The sequence below is a fragment of the Amia ocellicauda genome, chromosome 3, assembly GCF_036373705.1.
Source record: "Amia ocellicauda isolate fAmiCal2 chromosome 3, fAmiCal2.hap1, whole genome shotgun sequence".
NCBI lineage: Eukaryota > Metazoa > Chordata > Actinopteri > Amiiformes > Amiidae > Amia > Amia ocellicauda.
The window spans coordinates 10,220,906-10,232,747 of NC_089852.1; the positions used below are offsets into that span (position 1 = coordinate 10,220,906).

Below are 11,842 nucleotides of genomic sequence, written 5' to 3' on the forward strand. Positions count from 1 at the left end.
GTCTCTGCGGCTAAAGATCCTGCTTAAAAGCACCTTGTTGCTATGCAAGCTGCAGGAAAGTTATCAGCTTCCTGTCTCATTGTATTCCCATGGCAACTCAGACAGATGGCTTGAAGGGGCTGAATTAGAACTCCTTCAAATGTATGTATGTATGTATGTATGTATGTATTTATTTATATATTTATTTAATTGAAATGGGGCTGCTTCCGCATTAGATTTATCTTCTAAAAGTTGGGTCATATTATGTACATATTGTAATGTTTTTTTTTTTTTTTTATGATTATTATTATTAGAATATCTGAAACCTGAAAAGACCTTTAAATCTGCATGATCTCATGTCAAGGTAATCCCTAGGTTATAATATAAAACCACCACTGTCAGAAACTAAGGCTCTTCTGATTTGCAGCTTATTACAGCATCAGAAAAAAAAATGTTTCAGTATAGTCTTCGGGGGAAAAAATATTAAACTGTATTTCGATTACACAGACTTGAAGAGATTCTTGGGGTTCATTTCCTTACCAGTCATCACTTTATTAGCAGTCTGTTGAATGCCTTTTTCTGTAAGTGAAAAATAAAAAAGCTCTCATAGAAATATAGAATTAGAGGCGCATGTTTCAACACAATATATTTATTTTTTTAACTGTAAAACATATACTGTATAAATATTCCCTGTACAAACATTTAATGGCTAGTAGTCAACAGTATAACAATATATGTTTCTTTTTTAATAAATATGTTGTTTTGTACATTGTATTTCAGAACAAAGAAAAAATTATATAAAAAATATATATGGCTAAATAACACAATATTACCGATAATTAGAGGGAAAGTCTCTCTTAGTTATAAAGCCAACTACAATGTTGGCTGTCTTTTTTCTGCATTATGTCATATTAGTATATGCACATTCAAATAAAAACACTCTTTTACAGACAATACAGGAAAACAGTTTTTGGTTAAACAATGAGAGAAGCTAAATACTTTTGTTTTAACAGTCAAGTTGTTTGGAAAGCAAATCCCTCAAAGAAAGAATCTAAAAATATATAGAAACATCTGTTTTCCTGTTGAATCTCTTACATTCTTCCAATCTTGTTTTACTATTTATAGCCTAGGTTTAACGTATTAGGATGTTATGACATATTATACAAGAGAGGTCTTCAGCCATAATTTTCCCTTTTAAATGCAAAACTCCTATAATGTCATTTGACATGAGAGTTCTCATCATGAGGAGATGTGCACGCCATGGTCTTGTGAGTTATTCTCACAGCCGTATAACAGAACAGCCGTGTATAATTATCAAATCTAAAAATTAATCTTACACCTTCCCACACAGATCTTGCAGAAAATTAGCTGTGAGAAAGAAAATTAACCAATGCAACTTTATTTCCAACTGTTGTTCTAGAAGTGCACAAATATAATGTATTATCAACTTCAATGGTGTCACCTAGTTAATCATTTTGTGCTTGTCTTCTGGTTCTTCTGGTTCTTCTGATTATTATTATTATCCCATTTCTGGTATTTCCACCAGAAGCCAGCTGCTGTTCAATTGTAGGTAAGAGGTGATTTCCTGAGTATATGTGTATCCTATCCAACATTTTCTACATCTTTTTTTATATTGGTTTTTTTTTTTCTGGAAGGTACATGCCTCCTTACAGCTATGTTGTCTATGGTTTTGTCATACATTTTACATGTTCTTCTTTTACATATGCCTCTTTTCTTCACCATGTTCACCTGGAAGTATCTGGTAATTAGCCTTTTTGATCTTATGATGCAAAAATGAGTCCCTCAGCAATAACCTTGCACCCTAGAGCTTTGTAACCATTGGTTGTATCTTGGTTTATCACAGTTTGTCTTTTTTCAATTGTTTTGAGTCAGTAGTAGAAAAGCATTTCCAGAGCAAAACAGAAACAATGTCATATAATCAATATAATTATATTTAATATTGAAGCACAAAAACAAACAGACAAACTCAAAATGATTCCCCTTATACGCCCATTCATTATTTAAGTGAACTCTTCTGGGATTTGTCCAGGGATTTGGAAGCCTTGCACCGTCTGGTCGAGAGTATTTCTGGGGCTGGAATTGATGTAGCTCGACCTCGTTTCCACCGTGCAGCTGGTCCTCTGTAAAAACTGGAGGAAATTCTCTTGGATGGATCCTTCGTGACTAGACACGCCAAGCTCTGTAGGCCTTGTCATGTAGCACCGTCTGAGTTTACACAATTCTTCTCTAATCTGTCGATTTAGCAGTCCATAGAAGAATGGGTTAATGGCAAAAGAGGAGTAGGCAAGCCAGGTAACCACAATCTCAATGTCCCCTGGGCTTTTGAGTGCTTTATGTACTGATAAGTGGAGGTGGAAAGAAAAATAAGGCAGCCAGCAGAGAAGAAACTGACCTACGATGGTAAACAGAGTAAAGGCGGCCTTGCCTCCCCCAAAGATTCTCTCAGGGGACAGCCTTTGAGGAAGGTTCCTGGTTGTGATAATGGTTGTCTGACTATTGATGGAGTCTGAGCGCCTTTTAGGACTAGTAGTCCAGGTGGGGATGGGTCCGTGCTGTAGGGCTGCAATTCGTGCCACTTTGTAGACATTGCAGTAGACTGTGAAGATGATAATTGAAGGAAGGAAAAAACAGAGGATGCTGAAGATGATGACAAAAGCTTTTTTATAGTCACTGTGGCTCCAATACAGGGAGCACTGGGCTGCGTTTGTCGGGCTTTGGTTACCGTATGTGGGCCATCCCAGCAAGGGAATGAATGCCAATAAAATGGACTTGACCCAGATGAAAATCATCACGGCTACAGCTAAGCTGAGTGTCATTTTCACCTCGTACCTCATTGGATGCACTATATAGTAATACCGTTCAATGCTGATGGCCGTTATCGTGAGAATTGAGGCACAAATCAGGCAGACGTTGAGGAATATGTAAGCCTGGCATTCTAGTGCACTGAATGCAACCTTCCCAAAAAAGGAGGAAGTGGAAACTATACCCAAAGGCATCAGGAACACAGCAGATAAAAGGTCTACTACACACAGGTGGCAAACGAAAGCAAACTTCCTGAGCTGTGGTGCTTTGATGATGACCACCATTACTGCCGTGTTGGCCAAGAGTGCGACGATGTTCAATGACACCATGAAGAATATTCCAACAAGGTCTTTGAATTTGGACTGTGTGTTGGGTAAACCCCCTAGCTCCATACTAGCGGGGGTGGAGATAGGCTTCAAAATGTCAGAAGTATCATTTGTTGCTGTCGTATTGGTTAGGGGATTTAACATTTGGCCTAAGAATTCCATAGTTCAGAGAGAGAGCTTTGCAAGAAGCACTGAAGACTTCCCCATTCTTAATGCTTGAGTGCCTTGCTAAATTAATTACACTTGATTCCTCCTTTTTCTGTGCAACATCTTGAAATGAAAGACTGGTCCCTGTAAAAAAAAAGGCAGTGTTACATTTTTAAAACTATTTGTTCATGAGAGTACAGCAAGAAGAAATTATCAGCATAGTGACATTTTAAATTCTAACATGGAAACATACTGGCCTGACCAGAACAAGAAAATGGTCTTTAATCCCACAGGGCCAAAATATATAATGTTTTAATTGGTCCAGGATAAAAGCAATACTGACTGAACGCAGAAATTACTACCCTTATACACTCACCTAAAGGATTAATTGGAACACCTGTTCAATTTCTCATTAATGCAATTATCTAACCAACCAATCACATGGCAGTTGCTTCAATGCATTTAGGGGTGTGGTCCTGGTCAAGACAATCTCCTGAACTCCAAACTGAATGTCTGAATGGGAAAGAAAGGTGATTTAAGCAATTTTGAGCGTGGCATGGTTGTTGGTGCCAGACGGGCCGGTCTGAGTATTTCACAATCTGCTCAGTTACTGGGATGTTCATGCACAACCATTTCTAGGGTTTCCAAAGAATGGTGTGAAAAGGGAAAAACATCCAGTATGCGGCAGTCCTGTGGGCGAAAATGCCTTGTTGATGCTAGAGGTCAGAGGAGAATGGGCCGACTGATTCAAGCTGATAGAAGAGCAACTTTGACTGAAATAACCACTCGTTACAACCGAGGTATGCAGCAAAGCATTTGTGAAGCCACAACACGTACAACCTTGAGGCGGATGGGCTACAACAGCAGAAGACCCCACCGGGTACCACTCATCTCCATTACAAATAGGAAAAAGAGGCTACAATTTGCACAAGCTCACCAAAATTGGACAGTTGAAGACTGGAAAAATGTTGCCTGGTCTGATGAGTCTCGATTTGTGTTGAGACATTCAGATGGTAGAGTCAGAATTTGGCGTAAACAGAATGAGAACATGGATCCATCATGCCTTGTTACCACTGTGCAGGCTGGTGGTGGTGGTGTAATGGTGTGGGGGATGTTTTCTTGGCACACTTTAGGCCCCTTAGTGCCAATTGGGCATCGTTTAAATGCCACGGCCTACCTGAGCATTGTTTCTGACCATGTCCATCCCTTTATGACCACCATGTACCCATCCTCTGATGGCTACTTCCAGCAGGATAATGCACCATGTCACAAAGGTGGAATCATTTAAAATTGGTTTCTTGAACATGACAATGAGTTCACTGTACTACACTGGCACCCACAGTCACCAGATCTCAACCCAATAGAGCATCTTTGGGATGTGGTGGAACGGGAGCTTCGTGCCCTGGATATGCATCCCACAAATCTCCATCAACTGCAAGATGCTATCCTATCAATATGGGCCAACATTTCTAAAGAATGCTTTCAGCACCTTGTTGAATCAATGCCACGTAGAATTAAGGCAGTTCTGAAGGCGAAAGGGGGTCAAACACAGTATTAGTATGGTGTTCCTAATAATCCTTTAGGTGAGTGTATACCTAGATATACCCTGTCTTCTTTCTCCCAGTGGTACTTGTGAGCAAACACAAAAATAATGTATAGCTTTAAAGTCGTGCTTTTAACTTTAAGCTACAGTGTTACAATAAAATACCTCAGATTTAGTCTATTTCTTATTTATTTCTAGAAGTTTTTTTTAATTAAAGGAAAATGACTGAGCAATGCCATTACCCTATAAGGCTTCTGATTTTTATTTATTTTATTTTGTGACACCATATTTAAGTTGAGTATATTCCATCAACTGATTTTATGGCTAAACAACTCAGGATTTTATTGCCAACTACTAGCGCTTAGTACTAAACAAGACAAACACCCTCCAGAACATAGCAACCATTTGCTCAGCATGCCTTTAGTGCTGTATAATCACAGGTCAGATGTACAGTTGCTAGGACTGGTTAATATAGTTTGCTGCTCAGCTGAAGGTGTTTCAAAATGTATTTTGACAATGTTTGTGTAACTTCTGGGTTCAAATTGGAAGTTTTTTGTTTGTTTGTCTGTTTGTATTTTTGTTGCTTGAGTTTCAACCACCCGCTAATTTGATTAATTGGTGACAAACTGACAGTGAGTGTGAATTAGTGAAAACGATTTGTTAATATATGCTTTGTTTGACCCAACACTGATACCATCCATCAAAAAGCTCCTCTCATGAGAAGCCTGCTGCCATCAATCAGACCTTCCCAGCTTACTGACCTGAAATCTCCATTTGATCATTCTACAGTGCTGAACAATAGAGCATATTAATTACAGTGAGACATCCAATATTTCTACTGCTGAGGACTATATTAAGAGAGATGTAACCTTTTGTATTCTCAGATGTCTTGCCTAATGCTTAATTTTTGTAATGCACAAATTGGCATTTATTGTCTATTAGAGATTTTGTAAATGCATTATACCCATCACACCCAATATCTAGCTGCTTGTCTTGGCTATAAAAATATGAATCTTGGTGCCAGAAGTTGGTGTACCAAATAAATAACCAAATAAATAACCCCTTCTGTGTGATATGCTAAACTCAGCTAATAGCAGTAAACCTCTAACGGTCAGCTTAATACAACACACTCAGACAAATTAGTGGCTTTGTATGTGTGACTGTGTTTCTTTGTTTGTTTGGTTGGTTGGTTGTTTTAATGAGGATTTACTGTTGTAGCAAACATTTACTAGGCCCTGAAACTCCAATGGCTTCAGAAACATTTTGACAATATTCTAGTACTACATGGCCTCTAGCTCATCTGGACCTCTTTCAGGCTTCAGCTCAGGATGTGTCTACAGCTCAGCAGAGACCTTAAAAATCAGCCTTCATAGACACCTACACATAAACACACGACAACATGTTTCTCCCAGTTCCCCTCGCCCCCTCTTATGCTTGTGTAAGATAAGAATGAAATACAATAAATATTAAGAAACTGCATTTTCATCCTATTTTCCAGAATCATATAATTGTACCATTTTTATGTATGTTTTACTCTTGAAACTACATGCAACATGTACAGCTAATGTTATTACACCTAATCTTATTAGATATCTATGTTTACTAATGTGATTTAAAATAAGCACATACACTGACAGCCATAACATTATGACCACTGACAGGTGAAGTGAATAACACTGATAATCTCGTTATCATGGCACCTGTCAGTGGGTGGGATATATTAGGCAGCAAGTGAACATTTTGTTCTCAAAGTTGATGTGTTAGAAGCAGGAAAAATGGGCAAGCGTAAGGATCTGAGTGACTTTGAAAAGGGCCAAATTGTGATGGCTAGACGACTGGGTCAGAGCATCTCCAAAACTGCAGCTCTTGTGGGGTGTTCCCGGTCTGCAGTGGTCAGTATCTATCAAAAGTGGCCCAAGGAAGGAAAAGCGGTGAACCAGTGACAGGGTCATGGGCGGCCAAGGCTCATTGATGCACGTGGGGAGCGAAGACTGGCCCGTGTGGTCTGATCCAACAGACGAGCTACTGTAGCTCAAATTGCTGAAAAAGTTCATGCTGGTTCTGATAGAAAGGTGTCAGAACACACAGTGCATCGCAGTTTGTTGCGTATGGGGCTGCGTAGCCGCAGACCAGTCAGGGTGCACATACTGACCCCTGTCCACTGCCGAAAGTGCCTACAATGGGCACGTGAGCATCAGAACTGGACCACGGAGCAATGGAAGAAGGTTGCCTGGTCTGATGAATCACAAGTTCAAGGTGTTGACTTGGCCTCCAAATTCCCCAGATCTCCATCCAATCGAGCATCTGTGGGATGTGCTGGACAAACAAGTCCGATCCATGGAGGCCCCATCTCACAACTTACAGGACTTCAAGAATCTGCTGCTAACGTCTTGGTGCCAGATACCACAGCACACCTTCAGAGGTCTAGTGGAGTCCATGCCTCAAAGGGTCAGGGCTGTTATGGCGGCAAAAGGGGGACCTACATAATGTTATGGCTGATCGGTGTATGTATTTTCCATATTATATATTGTTGTCTTAGTTTTCATAACATGAATGTGTACACCTTGAATAGATTGTCATTGCCATTTCAGCATTTAGCTGAAATAGCTATTGGGAGCTTTGAGTGATGAAAATGGAAATCCTTTACCAAAAGTAAGCTTGTAATTCTGGATCTCTCTCTCTCTCTCTCTCTCTCTCTCTCTCTCTCTCTCTCTCTCTCTCTCTGTATAGATATGTATATAAATATATATATGTGTGTGTGTGTGTGTGTGTGTGTGTCTGTGTATACACTTTTTATTATTATTTGTATTGATTTATTTTAATAATAATAATATATTTGCAAGTACTGAATTACAGGATACAACAGTATATAGTACTCTATTGTATTTTGTACTTGTTTTAATTAATATTTACTAGAACTTGTGCTTATTTAATTGTATCTTGTAACTGTAAGTAGCTTTGGGTAAGAGCATCTGCTAAGAAATAATCAATAATAATACCTATTATTATAATTATATTTCATTATTATAATTTTTGAAGTAATGCATTCAACGGCTTAGCAAAGCAACGTCAACAACAGCATCAAAAAACCAATCAGATAAATGGTTATAATCTTGAGGTTTTATAAAGGATATGAGTAATACATGTCCATTTAAACTGAAAATGTAATCTTGTGTCATAATTGCCATGTTTTATTAAGGTCAAAAATGATTTGATAATCTTTACCAGAATCATCTAATGGCATTTGTTTTCCTACTAAATGTCTACTTACATGATTTTTAATTGAAGGTAGCATTTGGGTAATACAACAGTATTTTAATGCATATAAAGGAAATGTTGGACTTCATATTAAGAGTGTAAGAATTTCCACACTTTACCATTTTTGGCATTTTAATAGCGTTTCAAAATTCACAACAGCAATGACACTTGTACTACACTTGTACTTGTAACCTGGCTTGATCTGATATTTGATGTAAATGTGTGAAAAATAACATTCTCTGACTGGTAGATACATGACATTTGTGAGAGAGCAGGACATTTAGCGATCTTTGACATTAGTATTTCTGAAACACTGTTTTCAATGTTTTATTTATTTGTATTGGTATTTAATTAATTCCTTCATTAAGTGGTTCATTTTTCTATTTCTTAACAGTTGGAATATACAAGTGCATCTAATTTTCACTTATCCTTTTATATAATTACATTTGCAAGTGCAGAGGTAATGAATTCAGTGCAATAACTCTTGGAGTGACAATGTGAGACCAAATTGATCAAATCGGGTAGTGTCTGTGTTTCCTCAAATGTCACAAGGAAGCATACGTGCTGGCTGCAGAATGGCATGTGTTTAATAAACATCAAAGTTGAATGTCTCAGCATTCCTCACTATACTCAAGTCTATTTCAACATAATATTCACAGCACCAAGCCTGCTTCACTTCATTATATACATATAAAATGACTCACGTTAATATTCAGAATATTTTTTTGCGTCTGTTGTTTTTTAAACTCTGTGCACTGTATGTACTTAACCACAATAGGTGAGCATAATATTTTTTAAACCTAAAGGTTGTTCACCTTTTGATCGATCACGTTTACCAACAACAGGATTCTTGTCAAAAGATCACATGGTACCTCAAAAAAAAAAAAAAAATCCTTTGACTGGAATTTGTGTAGCTTTTCCTCACATGCCTTATTTGGGGAATTGTGTTTTTTTGTAAGTAGACTTACAAGTCTTTAAAGAAGAGAACCATCTAATATAATGTATGCTTTGTACACATTGTTGGTTCTGGTTAACATATGTGATCCATATAAGTCGTTTTTGTCCCAGTCAAAACATTTGAGGTGAAAACACAAGCTCAGTCTCAGTATTGTACAAACATCTCAATGACTACCATAACAGCATTATTATTTCCCCAGATGTAAGGGGGAAAAAAATATTTTTAATTTGGAATTTAATTTTAATGAACCCTAAACAATAACAATAATATCTTTTTTTTTTGCTACCTTTTTCTCAATGTAGTAAAACATACTCAAAAACATATGAAAATATTGAAAAGATTATCCATACTCCTAAAACGTACAAGAACATTGGGAAACTAAGGCCAAGAACTTACTTTTTGAGTAAATGCGCATTATTGCACGGCATCATAGTAGAAGTAAATTCTCATGCAGAGGCTTCTTCTACATCACGAGCTTGTAAATAGTGCTAGTGGTGTGACAATGTGTGTTGAAGAACATTTTAATTTAGATTTGCTTATTTAATTGACATTTTATTGTATATGAACATAGTCAAAACTATCATCAAATAAACACAACCATAAAACAGCAGTATAAAAATATGAAGATATGTGTACAATATTGCAAGATTTATTTTTAATTCTTAACTGTGTAGTTTTAGCATAGTTACATTTTTCTTGTGCGGTTTGGTGTCTGAGGTGATTATAAATTGATGAACAATTCCATTTAGTTGTCTAACACATCTTAGTTAAACTGGCCTAGTCCATTTTATAGAGACATATAACTTTTTAGAGTATTGTTTCTTTATAAACGTCTTGAATTCAGAACCCTGACCTCAATGTGTCATCCTGATTTCCCCTCAAATGTTCCCATCTATGATGAAGACCCATGTCCCTTTCAAAGATATAAACTGAAAGTATTGCTTATTATTACTTTACATTACATGCATTCACATCTAGATACATTTCCTATGGATTCAGTATCTCATGTACGAGAACCCGTTCATTGTATCTCCTAAAAATGTACTCAACTCAATTTGCTAAATTTCTCTTTTATCATATTCCACATTATTAATAAAGAATGTAAGGAAGATTTAATTTAATACAAATGTACTCACCTCAGATTCAAATAGTTGACCGGGAGTAAACAAACTGCTTCAGGTGTCAGGTTGTCCTTTAAAAGCTCTTCAGTGCTTTGTACTCTCTTCTGAAGTCCAAGTTATTTCCTCACCTCGAATTTCTTATTTTTTCTTATTAAGAGTTTAAAAGTGGTTTGCATATATAAAAGGTAACAGAAAGATGATGTATGACCAAATGCAGGTTTCTGATGGCAATTTTCTGTCTTGCAATTCTAAAAATCAAATTGAGTTCAATTATTTTTTACCCTGAAACATATCAAAAAAAGGTCAGGCACCTGAAGACCAAATAACTCACTTACTCCTCCTTTATTTTTCCTTCCTTCTTCAAAAGCAGATATTTGATGCAGAAAAATAATCATTCATATCCACTCTCTATAGTGTTTGCCAATTTTTTTTTTAAATGTGGTGGTCTCATAACCTGTAGTATCACACTCCTTGTTTTTAGCAGTTTAGACGACGGTCTTCCTTTAATGTCTTATTAAAGAAAGCAGACAAACGTTTTCCTCTCGCAGTTGTTCTCTAAGAGGATAATGTGTGTATGTTGAAGCCAGATTCTCCTTCTCTGCTGAATGCAGGCTTGTTTTGCAGTAAGTCTGAGCTGGACAAGATCAGAGCTGTGCTGCTGGTGACGGAGCGTGGCTGGCAGTGGGTCTGCTTATTGTTTTTCAGGGACAGATTGATTTGGAATGGAAGATATCTGATGATTCTCTCTCCCTCCCTCTCTCTCTCCTCTCTCTCTCTCTCTCTCTCTCTCTCTCCCTCTCCCTCTGTCCAGTGCTGTGTATGGCAGTGACAGTCACACATTGTGTATGCCAGTTTTTTTTTTTACACACACACTTACTCACTATATCCTTAAAATGCATGGTTCTCCTAGGTTCCAACTCATCTTTATAAAAAAAGAAAGGAAAATAAAACAACATCATAAAATGATGAGAGGATGCTCTCAGTTCGAGACATTGTGGTTTATGATGTACTAGTTCAATGCATGGGTTTTACGTTCTTATCTATTTCAGAGGAAATGTCTTGTACTGGTTGGAATAGTAGTGGTTTATCTACCTTGTTCCTTTTCTGTTATTTCTGGTAACATTATGATTAAAGTGTTATAAAAGAAGTATACTTGCATCTCATTTGAATCTCAGGAGGCCTCCTTTGCTACCAGAGAAGATCTGATGCAGAAAATAAAATTATAATTTTATTTATTTTATAAAGTACCTGATACCTACACAAAATTGGTGACCCTTAATACCTGCTAAAAGATTTGTATTTAAGACATTTTTATAAACAACCTATAGGAATAATTAGTCTGATTACTGTTTACAGCATGCAGTAATTTATGGTTTAATTTATTTGTCTTTTTATTTGTAATTTATTTATCTATGGGGTCTTGCAAAATTATTAGACATGTCAAATAATTTAGTACTAGTCCAAAAACCCTGGTATTTTCTAAAATGATTTACAACAAACCCAAAGTAAAAATGTAATTAACAAAATTATTTTAAAAAATAGTTATTTGATTTAATTTCCTGTATAGGAGCAGCTGTTGACATGAAACACAACACACACACGAAGGCCTGGTTTCCCCAGCAGTGATCTTCAGTCTGTCGGCATTGCATATAAGCCAAAGCCCCAGCACGGCCTGCTTGGTTACTCC

General features: G+C 37.0%; 1 protein-coding gene across 1 annotated transcript; it reads right to left on the reverse strand.

Annotated features, from left to right (window-relative positions):
* Positions 1–536: 536 nt before the first annotated feature.
* gpr61l (G protein-coupled receptor 61-like) lies at positions 537–10,842 on the reverse strand. Its single transcript, XM_066698099.1, has 2 exons — positions 10,171–10,842; positions 537–3,419 (listed from the first exon to the last, which is right to left on the reverse strand). The coding sequence occupies exon 2, from the start codon at positions 3,288–3,290 to the stop codon at positions 2,001–2,003; it is 1,290 nt and encodes a 429-aa protein (XP_066554196.1). The 5' UTR covers positions 3,291–3,419; positions 10,171–10,842; the 3' UTR covers positions 537–2,000.
* Positions 10,843–11,842: the final 1,000 nt, after the last annotated feature.